Genomic DNA, 16,068 nt, shown 5'->3' with positions numbered 1-16,068 from the left:
ATACATAAATTATTATAACTTTAATTAAAGTATATAATTATTTTTTGAAAATAAAATAGAACTTTAAAAAAAAAAAGAGATCAATATTTTTTTGTTTTTATTTTTCTTAACAAATACTTTAGTAAAATTCCTTTTCCTCATTAAACCCCACCCCTTTTTTGTCAACACAATGTGATTGGGGTTAAAGAAAAAAAGAGAACACTAAGAAGGCCCAAACATGTGATAAAACAAAAATGCATCTGCCACCACTAGTTTCTGCCACGTGGCACTTGATCAACGGTTAACTTGCCTCTACCACTGTCCTGTTTTGTCTCTAGCCTTATACTCAATTGGTGCATGAGGCTCTCTCTCACTCTCTCTCTCTACCCTTATAAGCTTCTCTTCACAATCACATGGTTCCCACAACACTATATACTCATAACATTAATAGAGAGAGAAAGAGAAAGAGAGTGTGTGTGTGTTGTGTGAAACTCTATCCCCCAAGTTTATTAGCAACAAGGAGAGGCTAGGATTGCTCACAAATCTTGAAAAAGGTTGAAAATTTGAGGACCCTTATCCTATCTTCTTTCAAAAACACAACTTTACAATTTTATATCATCATATATCATATCATCATATTCTCTTCTTCCCCCATAGCAACATAAAAAACACTACTTTGTTATTATGACCATAACAACAAACTTATAATAAACTCTTTCTTCTCATTCTTCTTCATTCTCCTCCTCCTCCTAAAACATCATCATTCACTTGGTGATTGTATTTATAAAATTTTGCTTCTGTCTTTGTGGTGTTGCCTCTATATCTATATCATCACAATCAATAACCAAATTTGGGTATTGGTTAATGATTTTTATTGTGGCGGTTTTGTGAACTTTTTTGTTACCCTTTTAGTTTTGTGACAACAGCAAAATGGCCCCAAGGTCAGGAAAAGGGAAATCAAATAAAGCTAAGACTGAGAAGAAGAAAAAAGAAGAGAAAGGTATGTTGCACTAAATAGTAATAATAATAATAATAATAATAAAATTTTCATGTGTCATATTCTTTTGCACTAATTAATTAAAACTATATATATAAATTTTATAAACAACTTTTAATTATTTGCAGCAGGAGCACCTTCTCTTGTTGACATAACTGTGGTTACTCCCTATGATTCACATATTGTATTGAAGGTATAGTGCTTAATTATTTTATTATTCATTCTTTGTATTTTAATAACCACCAACAACAAGAATTAATTAATTAATTAATTAAATGTGATTATATATTAAAAATGTTTAATATAACTAATAATTGTTTATTGTGATGATGGAATTTTCCAAAAGGGTATCTCTACTGATAAGATACTTGATGTAAAGAGACTATTGGCTGTGAAGGTGGAGACATGCCATTTTACAAACTATTCTCTATCTCATGAGGTTGGCATTTTCTTGAATTCAACAAATATTTGTATTATTTAAATGAATAATATATAATTTTTTTTTCTTCTTCCTTATTTTGTGGCAAATTATATCATCTTTCTTTTTGCATTTCCTAAATTTCCTCAAGTTAATTAGAGTTTCATAAACATTAATGAACTAATTAATAATTCAATGCTCTTGATTAATGTTCCCCCTTTTTAGGTTAAGGGTCAGAGATTAAATGACAGAATTGAAGTTGTTACCCTAAAGCCATGTCTTCTAAGAATGGTTGAAGGTAGGTGTAATTTGCATACTTGCCATTCAGCATCATCAACCACCAATTTTGTGTCTCATTTGAATTTGCATTTGCATTTAGTTGAATCTAAAACAATTAGGTATGTTCTGACAACTGCAATGTACTTTGTTTTTGTATTAGCCTAAATCACAATATTTTAAGAATTTTAAAATAATTTCATTATTTTTAACAAAATTTTAAACCATGTCTTAACCCAATTATAATATTTTAAAATTTTTTCTAGAATCATGTTATCATGAATGGTGTTTTTCAATTAAGAATGAATCTTGCTCTTTTTACAATATAAAAAAATATCATATGTAATACATATTTTTTTTTTAAAGTTTAGTTATAATATATATTTTCGTTCAATTTCATTCTTCACATTTTTCTAAACTGAATTATTTAACTATGCTACTTCAAGCTTCTAGGCCGTAGAATGCACGTGATTAAAATACTAAATACCCATATTACTCTCTTATTTTAGGTACTTATATATTAATATAATGCTAATTGAATTGCTTACCTCATGAGGTGGATGAATATTTTATATGGATTTTATTATCATGTGCTCTAAAAGTATAGGTTAAACATATGATAAAAAAATAGTTTAATATTATTTATTATTTTTATGTATGGAAAACGTAAAAAAAATATTTTTATAATAAATAATATTAAAATATTTTTTTATAATATTTTTTTATTTTTATCCTAAAGGCATATGTTATGCATATCATACAAAAAAAATTAATGTTATTTATTATTTTTATGCATTAAAAATATAAACAAAATTATTTTTACAATAAATTATATTAAAATATTTTTTTATGATATATTTAACTTATGCCTTAAGACACACTATAGCAAAATCTTTATATATAAAGGTTGTGTTTTGGGTCATGAGTTGTTAATTTGTTGTGGGGTTTGTACCATTTAGGATGTAGTCAATGCCGCTATATATTTTGGCATCAAGATTTGGTATTTTAGTAGTTCGAAGTAGAAATGCACCTAGTGTAATTAATTAAAATATAATAATTATTATAATAATATTGCAAAATAATTCAATAAAATATAAAATAGTTAAATAAGATTGAATTTTCTTATCTTATTTATTTCAAAGCTTTGGTTTAATTTCCCTTGCAACTCACGAAGATATTCTTACTTAGTGATTCTTCTTTTATTGTCAAAACCATCCCTTAATCATGGTTTGATTAAGATTAATGAGAATGGTGGTTGTTGTGGATCACGTGAGTGGGCACAAGTAATTATACAAATGTAGTATGTAGTATAGTACCTTGTCATTTTATGTGCAGTGCCCATCCATGAATGATGAATGGCATTGCATATTTATTCTTTTTTCACTTGAGATTGCTACTTCACAATAAGGCATGTGAGGAAGCAGACATTGAAGTTATGGTTACTTAATTGGTGCTACTTTAATACCATTCCCTATTTGGTTTAGACACAATTTGGTTCTTCCATTCATATCAATTTATTGACACAAAATCTTCTATTCAAATGGAAAGTTCCGGACCCCTACATACAATTGCTTTAATCATTTTTATCATTATTTTATTTTTGTTTTGTTTTTTAACTAACAACAACTTATAAGTCTTTACAATTATGAACCAACAAAATTGCAAGGAAAAATAAAAAAATATTTAAAATAGTAGTCATCATAGTAAATAGTAAATAGTAATCTTCTATGACTTGGTACTTATTTTATGTTTTAATATTAAGTAGCAATATATGACTTTTAGGGTGGAAATTCAGGTGCAGTCAACTTCACGTGAAGTTTTCACCTACTTTTATACGTTATATTTTGGTTTTTGATACATCAACTGTACTTAGTTGGTTTTATATGCAACTACCTAATAGTTTTGGTACATTTGCATTCAACACTATTTTGATTTAGTTCTTAGAATTTTATTTAATTTTTTTTATGGAAAATAAGATATTTTGTCAAATGTCACTTTCCATTGTGGTTGTTATCTTGGTATTGTGGGATACACACATTGGATTCGCCAATAAATTGTTGTCATTTATTTATGATGCATCATGTTGGAAGTACCAAACACTTTCCCTAGTTTTTTGGTCTCTCTCTTGCCATCACCGTCTCATATTTATAGCAATGCCAATCCTCTAATTTGACTTTTTATCCATTATTCATATTTATAAGCAAAATTTAAAATTACTAGTTAAAAATACTAAAAAATACTTTTATGGAAAAAAAAAATTTTTTGTTTTCATATAATCAACACATGAAAAAAAACTATTTTTTTCATTTCTTAAAATAAACAATAATAATATTACTAACCTATCATAATCAAATTATGAAAAACATAATACTGAATTAATGTATTTTCAATATTTTAAAACACACAATTATTTTTTTAATATTTATTTTATTTTTGTTAATTACAGAGGATTACACAGAGGAAGCTTATGCTGTTGCACACGTGCGGAGGCTGTTGGACATAGTGGCCTGCACAACAAGGTTCGGGAAGCCCAAACGAGGCCCATTAAGCCCAGAATCTAAGCCCAAGAAGAACGCTAAGGCCCAAAATCAGATTAAGGGAGGTTCGAGTCCACGCCTACACCTAATGGCGAAATCCGTGTCGGATCTCCGCCGGCGCCGGCGGAGCGGGGCATTCCGGCGATATCAGATAGCGTTGGCATGGTGGCGATTCACCCAACGCCGAAGCTTTCAGATTTTTACGAGTTCTTCTCTTTCTCTCACCTCACTCCACCTATTCTACGTTAGTCTCTCTCTCTCTCTCTTCATGCATTTTTGTTTATTCAGTTCATGTTCTAGTTCATTTCACGTGCTTAAATGATAATGGGGGATGAAGATTATGGATAAAGTTTTGAATTTTGTGCTAATGGGTAATTGAGTCAATTGCAGATTTGAAGAAATGTGAGCTGAAAAGTGAAGAAGATAGAAGTAAAGGAGACTACTTTCAGCTTCAGGTTCTAATTTTTTCTTTATATATATGTGTGTTAGTTGTTTCAGATACAATTAGAATAGAAATTAAACTGTCATTTCTTACAATAATAGTAATTTTGAAGCTGAAAATGGTGCTGGGGCATGCAGGTTAAAATCTGCAATGGGAAGGTAATAGAAGTGGTGGCTTCAGAGAAAGGGTTTTATACTGTTGGAAAACAATCTCTGCAAAGTCACACTTTGGTTGATCTTCTGCAACAGCTAAGCCGAGGTTTCGCTAATGTATGTATTTTTCATGCTGCACTATGTTTTTGTGTTGGTTGTTTTCTGGTTACTAATCATGAACTTGTTGCTGTAATGGAACATATTCGTGTTTTAAGTTTTAACATTTTCTATATTCTGTGTTGGTTGTTCTGTAAATTTTAAACAAGCACAATTTTGAAATTCAAGTTTTCTATTGAAATCTTTTTAAATAATTTTCTGATTGGTGCAGGCATATGAATCTTTAATGAAAGCTTTCTCGGAACATAACAAGGTAAAATTTATACCAACTGATTTTATTTTTTCTTTTAAATAAAAAAGTGTTTTCCTTTTTCTTTTCCTAATAATTTATCTCATTCAGTTTGGCAATCTTCCATATGGATTCCGAGCAAATACCTGGCTTGTCCCTCCATCTGTTGCCGAGTCACCTTCAAACTTTCCTGCCCTTCCTGCTGAGGACGAAAGCTGGGGTGGTAATGGTGGTGGCCAAGGTAGAAATGGTGAATATGAGCTTAGACAATGGGCTTCAGATTTTGCAGTATTGGCTTCTCTTCCATGCAAAACTGAAGAGGAGAGAGTGGTCAGAGATAGAAAAGCTTTCCTGCTGCACAGTCGATTTGTTGATACCTCGATATTCAAAGCCATCAAGGCAATACAGCATGTCATGGAATCCAATATGAAGAATGAATCAAATTCTCCAAGTTCAATTCTGCATGAAGAGCGCATAGGAGACTTGTCAGTTGTTGTCAAATGTGATATTCGCAATGGAAATAGAAAGTATGATTCTATATCTAATGAATCCAGTCTGCATAAGGAGGATGCTCAGAAGAATTTGCTCAAAGGTTTGACTGCAGATGAAAGTGTAATTGTTCATGTAAGTTGTAATCCTGTCTAAGAAATTTGCAAAAGAATCACAATGAACTTTGCTTACTTTCAGTTTTGCACTAAACTTGTTCGCAATTGCATATAGTTTTGTTGTCTTCATTTCTAAATAAGACACTCAATCTTGGTGTTTACATTTTTACCATGCATAAATCATGATTGATGGAGGAAATTCATCTTTTCTGACACAGCTGAATTCCTTCTAACTCCAAATTTTAGATAAATTGGTTTCTTTGGACTTTTGCTTTTCCACCTTGCTGATAAGTCCTTGACTTTTTTACAGGATACATCTTCATTAACTTCTGTGGTTGTGCATCATTGTGGATATACTGCAACAGTAAGGGTCGTAGGTAACTTAAATATTAGCAAGCCAAACGCTCATGATATTGAAATAGATGATCAACCAGATGGAGGGGCAAATGCTCTTAACATCAACAGGTTTGAACAATAAGCAATTCTGCTAATGTTAATCTATGGATGATCTGATAATGTCAGAACTTTGAATCTTTGTACTAAACAATTTGATGATCTTTGCAGTTTGAGACTACTGCTTCACAAACATGTAGATGAACCCTCAGAAGGAACTTTATCATCTCCACCAAATTCAGATGACTTAGATAGCTCTAAGCAAGTTGTCTGGAAGGTAATACAAGATTGCTTGGAAAAGATAACACAGGAGAAGGGTGTTTCAAGGAGGTTTTTTAGATGGGAACTTGGTTCCTGTTGGATGCAACATCTGCAGAAACAAGAAAATTCAGCAGATAGTAGTTCCAAAAACAAAGACGACATCAAGGATGTTGAGCAAGCTGTTAAAGGTCTTGGACAGCAATTTAAATTTTTAAAGAGGAGGGAAAAGAAAGAAAGTAATCTCGATGGTTCAGATTCTAGTGAGCAAAATGATTCTAATAAAGTTCAGCAATTCAATGAAGAGTCAAGTAGCTCTGCTGAGTTGGAGAAAGTACTTTCCAACGATGCATTTTTGCGTCTTAAAGAATCTGGAACTGGTCTCCATTTAAAGGTTTGTGGAAAATTTAGAAGATTGTGATACTGGCAGTTTGGTATATTCTGTTGTTATTACTTGTTTTGTTTTGTTAATCTCTAAAGTACTAAGCATAAATGTCTGTTCCATCTCTATTTTTTAATTAAAAAAAATATTTTTGTTGGCTTATATTTTCTACATTTGTATATTGATATTCATATCACTCAATTTATTCTTGCAACAGTCAGTGGATGAGCTAATCAGCATGGCACACAAGTATTATGACGAAATTGCTTTGCCAAAGCTGGTAACATTTTTCTGCATGGATTCTGAGTCTTTTAATGTGATATGAAGGTCATTGAGATGCCTTATGAACTAATTGTGTAACATTTTTAGGCTACAGACTTCGGATCACTTGAACTTTCTCCAGTTGATGGTCGTACACTAACTGATTTTATGCATTTAAGAGGACTGCAAATGCGATCTTTGGGTGAAGTGGTGAGAATACTTTCTCTTTCTACTTGCTTTCTGTAGAATCATCTTTGCACTTAAACTAGTTTGTTAATACAGTTTGCATTTGTTGGTTCTAATTTCTTCTCTGAATCAGGTTAAACTTGCTGAGAATCTTCCACACATACAATCCCTTTGTATTCATGAGATGATTACTAGAGCCTTTAAGCATCTACTTAAAGCTGTAATTGCCTCTGTTGACAATGTAGCAGACTTATCTGCCATCATTGCATCAACGCTGAATTTCTTACTCGGAGGATCTCAAACGGAGGATGCTGACCAAAATTTGGGTGATGACCATGATCTCAGATTTAAATGGTTACATATATTTTTGTCCAAAAGATTTGGATGGACACTAAAGGATGAATTTCAACATTTGAGGAAGTTGTCAATTCTCAGAGGGCTCTGTCAAAAGGTACAAAATGATTGATGGATACATTTTTTTTTATGTATAGTAATTGAGATGCTTCTTTGAATGTTTGAAAAAGTGCTTGTTGGGAAACTAGATATTTAACTTCTTAAAATGCACTAGAAAGGACTTATTCTATAAATTTTTTCATGAAGCATTCATTGTTATTATGTTTTCAGGTAGGATTGGAATTGGTATCAAGAGATTATGACATGGAATCCTCAAAGCCTTTCAGCAAATATGATATTATCAGCCTAGTTCCTGTTTGCAAGGTCAGATTCAGTTTATTAATCAGCTTCCATGGCCATTCCAATCTGTAATTCATTAACTAGCATCTTCTTAAACCATCTAAAATCGAAATCATGTGTTATTCAACAGCATGTAGGATGCTCCTCAGTTGACGGACGTAATTTATTGGAATCGTCAAAAATCGCTCTTGATAAAGGAAAGCTTGAGGATGCTGTAAATTATGGAACTAAGGTACTTCTTAATTTGTTCTGTCTCATCATGGAGCATATTTCATGATTAGTTTCCGACTTAGCATAGTGTTTGATCATTGTATCATATTTCAGGCGCTGGCAAAGATGATGACTGTTTGTGGACCTTATCATCGAACTACAGCTAGTGCATACAGTCTTCTAGCTGTGGTTCTCTACCACACTGGAGATTTTAACCAGGTAAAGAATCTTTAAGATGCATGCTTCAGAAATCATAAATTTTTCCTCAGACTTCAGTTATAGCCATATTGAAACCTTTTACTTTTTGGGTGCTAAGCTCCTAAGGGAAATGACGAAAGAAGGAAAATGATTAAAAAAATAAATAAAAGTTCTACACTTTCTGGATGTATATATGATGATGAATCAATGATTTTATTCATGGTCTTCAGAAACATAATTTAGATGTCAATCAACAACTTTCAATTACACTCTGTTTATTTAGGCCACCATATATCAGCAGAAGGCCTTGGACATAAACGAGAGGGAACTTGGGCTTGATCATCCTGACACAATGAAAAGCTATGGGGATCTTTCGGTCTTTTATTATCGTTTGCAGCACATTGAGCTTGCTCTGAAGTAAGTAAACAAGCTTTTGCAGCACATTTTTTACCATAATCCTGTCGAACTTCTTCATTATATCAATGTTTAGTCAATCTGGCGCAAACACCTCCATTTGCCTATCTCATTGATCCAAATTTGTATTCTTTTACAGGTATGTCAACCGTGCTCTATTCCTTCTTCATTTTACGTGTGGGCTTTCCCATCCTAACACAGCTGCAACATATATAAATGTCGCGATGATGGAAGAGGGAATGGGAAATGTCCATGTGGCACTCAGATACTTGCATGAAGCTCTTAAATGCAACAAAAGATTGTTAGGAGCTGATCATATACAGGTCTCTCTCTCTCACATATGTCCTTTCTATCTAGCACTTAGTTTTGTAAAAACTTTCTACAAAAAGTTATTCGGTGTTGTAAGAATTGAGTTTAAGCCACCATCATAAACATATAATTCAGGAGCTGATCATGTATGTGGTCATTCATGTTTTAGACTGCTGCTAGCTATCACGCCATTGCGATAGCTCTTTCATTGATGGAAGCATATTCACTGAGTGTGCAACATGAACAAACTACACTCAAGATACTTCAAGCAAAGCTTGGACCTGAAGATCTTCGTACACAGGTCAATACTTTTTCTTTCTGGTTTTACCATTGTATGTTAAAGAAGCTTCAATTTAATATCTTTCTTGGGTTGGGTTGACTTGATGCTTTTTCTGCCATTTTTTTTATTGAGATTTTGGTTTGCAATGTAGGATGCGGCGGCATGGCTTGAATATTTTGAATCGAAAGCCATAGAGCAGCAAGAAGCGGCTAAAAATGGAACTCCAAAGCCAGATGCATCTATTGCAAGTAAAGGCCACCTTAGGTACTGACATGGTATCCCCATATTGCTGTGTTTCGAATTGCTTACATTTCACGGCACAGAGATGTTTTGACCTTTATGTGTTTTCCATGCAGTGTGTCAGATCTCATGGATTTCATAAGTCCTGATCAAGACTCAAAAGGAAATGATACTCAGAGGAAACAACGTCGTGCAAAGGTTCGCAGATTCAATACTTGCTTCTTATTTTTGATACAATCAAAACATGTGACATCTTTTTTTCCTGCCCATACTCCGAACAAATTTTTATATTTATTGAAGTCCATTTTGAATGGCATTCAATCTGTTGTATTATTTCATGTTATTTCTTAAAAGTTTGGTTAGTTTAAAATCAGATGCATCTTTTTAAACTTTACATGAATCTTATAATGTATTTGGTATGCGTTGCCTATGTGATTTCTCAGATAGTCCCACTGAATGATTCCCATCAAGAACATGATGATGGACTAGCAGAGGATGAGGGAATTATTTTTGAAGACTCAAAAGATGCTACGAGTATTACAAAGACGGTGGAAGAAAAAAACAGCACAGTTATTGATTCCAAAGAACTAAAAGAAAATAGTGGTCTAACTAGGCATGAGCCAGTGACAAGTGAAGTAGTCTATGAGACATCGTCCGATGAAGGTTGGCAAGAAGCTAATTCAAAAGGGCGGTCTGCAAACCCAGCCAACCGCAAATTTGGACACAGAAAACGTCCTCTTTTGACAAAGGTCAGTATTGATCATTACAATTTTAGAGAAGGCGGTTACAGGAATGACACTCCTTCACCACCAAAGAAGGGATCTCCAAAAGTCACTTTAGCTACTCTGTCTCCATCTAGACAATCGAAAGTTCGCAGCCAGAATTCCAACGAGGATTTTGTTAGTCATCCTACAAAAGCTTCCATGTCCAAAATTTTGTCTCCTCCGCCATCTCTAAGTTCCTTGGCTTCCAAGTCTATATCATACAAAGAAGTTGCGCTGGCACCACCAGGTACGGTTTTAAAGCCACTGTTGGAGAAAGTTGAGAGGGAAAATAATGAGGCCGAAAATGAGTCATCCACCAATTCAACTGTGATATCAACAAATGAAGAAACTTGCCAAAGTTCCATAGTTGATACAGCTTCAAAGCATGATGAAACTCAAGGAACTCATGAAACTGAAATTCAACAAGAAAATTCCGAGGTTTCCCCTGTTCCAGATCAGGTAAAACCTACAGAAACTAATGGTAGTAAGCTTTCGGCCGCAGCAAAACCATTCAATCCAGGAATGTTGTCTATGTCAAACCACCATTTAAGCATATATGATGCTAATGTTAGTCAAGGCATGCTTGTTGAGCCTGTTCTTCCTCCTGCTGCTGCTAGAGTTCCTTGTGGTCCAAGATCACCTCTATATTATCGAACCAACTATGCGTTTCGCATGAAGCATGGTTTCACTAAAAGCCATACTCCTATCAGGGAAAGAACATATGGTGCTCCAAGAATCATGAATCCACATGCACCTGAGTTTGTTCCCAGAAATGCTTCTCAATTAGACACTGGCAATGCCAATGTTTCATCCGAAGAAAACAAGGCCGATGAGAAATTCGTCAAAGGCAAAGATAGTTCTCTGAAAAGCAGCATTTCTGAGTCCGAGAAGTCGGAGATAGCAAGGCAGATATTGCTCAGTTTTCTTGTGAAATCTGTTCAGCAGAACATTGATTCTGTGGACGAGTCGAAAGCTAGCGAAGGAAAGCATGAGAAGTCAGAAAACTCTTCTTCTGATGCAATAGCTAAAGACAGTGCTATCATAAAAATCACGTATGGGGATGAAGAAAATAACAAGGTTCCGAATTCCAGTGATAGTGAAGAGCCTGAGGATGTAAGTAGAAAAGTGAATGGAGATGGTGAAGGATTCATAGTTGTAACAAAGAGGAGGAAAAGCAAGCAAAAGATCACAAATGGGGTCACAGAATTGCACAACCAACAATCCATATGTGCTTCAGTTCGTTGAATAGAGAATCATATGAAAACCATCACCAATGCTCCAATGTTTTTTTGTTTTGTTCATCTGAGACTGAGAGTATGTTCTGACCAAAGATCTTGACATCATATTTTTGACAGTGTATAGCAGCAATATGGCAGGAATTTTGGTCATCCAATCTTGGTTTGTTCATATCAGAAGTACATTGGCTTTGTTTATTCTTCATCATATAATAAGGTCTATTCTCCTTAGAGATTTTGATTTGTTAATAAAACAAAAAGCTAATTGGCAAGTTCATTTCAGTATTATTGTTACTGTTTTAGTGAACTTGGTAGGTTCATAAACATTCAATTAATAGGGCCTGAGTCTAACTAACTTAGATTGATCAGTCATGTCATTAGCTCACTCTATTCAACCAAATGCCGGGGTTTAAATTTCGTTTTGTGCATACATCAACCTTTTGGTAATGAATCTCAAATTTCTGACAGGTTAGTCTTGGCCTACTATGCTAGAGTTTAAATTTCGCCTTGTGCATATATCAACCTTTTGACCAACGACAAATCCTTAAATAAAACTTAGATTTACAACAGATTAGTTATTGGCCTATTATGCTGAGACATACGGTAAGAAATTATAAGAAAAATTCCAAGTATATTGGGCTATGGTATGGGCCTGGTCAGTTTTTTCCTTTTTGGTCAGGGTATGGGCCTTATAGAAAAAAAAGTAACATGTGTCTTGTTGGGCTTTACTTGCAACATGAGCCGCCCAAATTTATGACATAGTAAAAAAAAATTGTAAATTTCTGAATTGATAATTTTTTCACCAACGATTAGATTATTATACTATATAGCATTTAGGGTTTATATTGAGGTTATAATTCTTTTCATTAATGTTGGTAAAGAGCATGTCACACTTCACTTCAATTAGGGAAGCTAAGATATTCTAACAACTTGCCAAATAAAAAAAGTTAAGTTACATCACATCCAAGTGGGTTATAAGTTATAACCACTGCATAATAGTGTGTTAATAGCTTGAATGTGAAAACATATAGAGCAATAATAATCATCTTGATTATCATGGTGCATCATATCAGTTTGTGACTTTTAGATTGTGGGGTTTCTCTTGAATATTGTTTGTCAAAACATATATTAATTAAAAAAAATGAGGGGCCAAAGTTTTTTGGAGTGATGAACTACTAACTTAATATTTTATGTGCACTTTTCTATGATGGATGTAGTAAGGGAATGCACCTATTTCATTGTTTCCAATAATATAACAAATTAAATTCACCAAATTTGCACAATATTATTGTTATTTGATGTGTATAAGTACAACACAAAAAACAGGATTTGATATTTTGATTGGAACATGATTTCATTATCATCATTTATTTAATTAGTAATGTGTATATACTTCCAATTACTATTGACAAGAAAACATAGTTTGTAATATAAAATGAAATTCAAGCTTCTAATTATGACAAATAAATTAAAGGTTTAATTACTCTGATGGTCCTATAGTTTTGCGAAATTTTTAATTAGGTCCCTATATTTTTTTTCCTTTTAATTGGGTCCCTGCACCAATTTTTTTTTAATTAGGTCCCTCTTGGTAGTAATTGTCTTAATTGTATAGGGACCAACTAAAAAAAATTGGTACAGGGACCCAATTAAAAGGAAAAAAAAGTATAAGGACCTAATTGAAAATTTTGCAAAACTATAGGAACCAACAAAATAATTAAACCTAAATTAAACAAATTATTAATAAAATTAGAAGAGCAAGTTGCATGTGATATAAGGTATAAATAATAAAAAACAGAATATGCATATGAATCTATATATTATGAAACTGTTATAAGGTATAATTGACAACACTATTTTTGTATGCATGCATCTATATGAAAACTGTTTTATTGATTTGATGACTAGTAGGACCCTAAATTATGAAATGTTACCCAAAAAATCATGGTAACGAATACGGTTCATGAATTGTTTTCTCTGATAGAGTTTGATACTATATCACAATCTAATTATCATTAAGTGAAGATATAGATATAAAGAGTTTGTTTCTCTAATGTTCTAATAATTATTTGGTTGTTCAACATGTCCAAATCATGGTAGCAGCATAACAAAGATCATAACTTATACATCACCTTTTTCTATTAGCTCAAATGGATAAAAGCAGGTGACCTGAATTTGTGTGAAATTAATCACAAGTTTGATGAAAGAAAATATGTCCCTTTCATAAACAACTATATAATATATGATCAGCTATATTTCTATTTTTGTTTAGTAGAATTTAAGGTATGTTTATAAGGTTAGATTATTAGAACTATTTATAGGACTAATCCTTGTTTAATTTGTAATGAAACAAAAGTGTTATATATGCAATAATAATTAATTTCTCTGTAAAGTTTTTATTATTAAAATTTAAATGCATGCTTTTTCTTAGAGTCAGTTATTTATTACTACTTCAACCAACCCTTTGTACTATTATTATTTCAATAATGCTAGAAACTAAGATGGTTCCAGCCAAAAACCAGCTAAATGTCTTTGGATGAATTCAAAATATGGATAGTGTTTATGCTTGCACATTAGAATGTTTCTTTTCTTTGTAAATTGGATGGTTCTGAATCTGTTTTCTGATTTATCATGTTTTAGGTATTTGGAGGGAGAAGGAGGATGAAGAAACGGAAGCTAATTGAATCAGTTTTCGTGATTCACGTTGCAATGATACTAAGTGTATATCCCCTTCTAATTTAAATGTGGTGAAACATTTAATAACTAATATTTTAAATCATAAATAAATAAAACTAATTACTATATTTATAATTAATTAAGTTATTCTATTCTTGGCTGATTTGGAGTTGGTTAGTATACTTTTCCTTATTATTTTTCAGAAGAAATTTCCAGATTCCATATGTCCACCTTCAATGTATGTTATTATATGGGTTTTTTTTTTTTTTGCCTTTTCTATCACAACATAATTATTTTAACTTTTGAATTTCTATTATGATTTTGTATGTAATAATTTTCTTGACCGAACTTAAGCCATTACTAGTATATATCATTAATATATTTAAGTTTTAATAAAGTCTATCAAAATATAATTGAATGGTCTGCATACATAGCAACTCAGCATTATATTTTCTAACAGAGAAATATTAGGAGCCAATATTTTTTATTAATATTAGTCAATACGTTTAGCTAATATTATGTTTTTATATCATTAGGAGTTAGAATTTAATATTTATGGTTTAGTATTTAGTACTTAGATATATAATGTTGGCCAAATATTGGTTAAGAAAGATTTTTTTATCTTGTAGTATTACTCAGTTATGTATTTAAATTATTCTTTAATTAATAAAATAAAAAAATGTGTTAATTATTAAGAAAAATATTAGTGACACATAATAACTACTATATAAAAAAAATATAGACATAATAAATTGTTTCAATATTAGTCATGCACTATGAAAATAATATCTATTAGTAATAGAAAAAGTAAAAAAAGTTAGGTTTAATTAATGTCTGAAAATGAAGTGAGGCAACAGAAAAAATAAAATAAAAAATACATACCCATTGGGAGTGTAAGAGTTATTATAAATTATGAAGTATTTAATTCTCATTTTCAAATTTTGTAGTATGCATGCGCGTTCTCACGTGCAACATGCCCTCCCTCCAAATTTCAATATCAAAGGTTAATAAATAATAATAACTTCTTGTCTTGTAATATATATTCAATTTAGTTAGCTTTTACAGTACATCAAAATTTATACTAATTTGGTCTCACAACATTAAGTGAAAGAGCGTATTCATTATTTAATGCGTACTTTTGCCTATGGCATACGCAATTGAATTGTTTCTCACCATTATTATTATACATACCAATATTACGGATAAGCTTATTATATTACAATTTAATTTGTTTAAATACTACTAATAATAAGTAACCAAAAGTGGTTTGTAAATATATAATAATGTATGTGTATGTAGTATTTAGGGACACCTTTTACTTTGTGTTATTGTATAATATAAGGCACAAAAAGTTGTTGGTGACATGATTGTGAAACGGACCTTCGTAATGATTGTGTAGTCTAACTAATTAAACGAGAGACCTTATACCTTGTTGCTATAAAAAGTAGTTTGGCTTTATGTATTTCCGTTTTTTATATATGGATGAAATGAAATGATAAGAACTTATTAATCATTTTTCTAAATTTTTGAAATTACTATAAGAGGAATAATAGAATTACTTTATCTGAATATCATGGTGGAAATAAGTAGGATGATCGTAATTCAATTTATCATTTATCATGTGTTAAAATTATATATATTATTTAATTAAATAATTAATATAATAAAATTTTAATTAAATTTAAAAATTTATTATTATAATAATAATTATAATATTGAGAGATAAATTTTTTAAATTTTATCTAAACTAATTTTTGTCATAAAATTATTTAAAAAATATTTAATAATCTAAATTGATATATATATATATATATATATAT

The 16,068-nt window shown here is 31.6% G+C and overlaps 1 protein-coding gene across 1 annotated transcript; it reads left to right on the top strand.

Moving 5' to 3' along the window:
* The first annotated feature begins 383 nt into the window (after window positions 1-383).
* Window positions 384-11,857, top strand: LOC130947697 (protein REDUCED CHLOROPLAST COVERAGE 3-like). The gene is given in 25 exon segments (XM_057876398.1): window positions 384-533; window positions 906-979; window positions 1,105-1,169; window positions 1,323-1,415; window positions 1,620-1,692; window positions 4,117-4,281; window positions 4,284-4,451; window positions 4,598-4,662; window positions 4,787-4,918; window positions 5,130-5,171; window positions 5,259-5,771; window positions 6,063-6,217; window positions 6,317-6,797; window positions 7,003-7,065; window positions 7,155-7,256; window positions 7,366-7,683; window positions 7,857-7,949; window positions 8,056-8,157; window positions 8,250-8,354; window positions 8,617-8,750; window positions 8,887-9,070; window positions 9,226-9,357; window positions 9,488-9,600; window positions 9,693-9,774; window positions 10,020-11,857. Coding segments are annotated over 24 exon segments (5,016 nt in total). The 5' UTR covers window positions 384-533; window positions 906-909; the 3' UTR covers window positions 11,586-11,857.
* Window positions 11,858-16,068: the final 4,211 nt, after the last annotated feature.

The sequence above is a fragment of the Arachis stenosperma genome, chromosome 9, assembly GCF_014773155.1.
Source record: "Arachis stenosperma cultivar V10309 chromosome 9, arast.V10309.gnm1.PFL2, whole genome shotgun sequence".
Classification (NCBI taxonomy): Eukaryota; Viridiplantae; Streptophyta; class Magnoliopsida; order Fabales; family Fabaceae; genus Arachis; species Arachis stenosperma.
The sequence above is the reverse complement of the archived record's forward strand: the minus strand, read 5'-3'. Positions and strand labels throughout refer to the sequence as shown.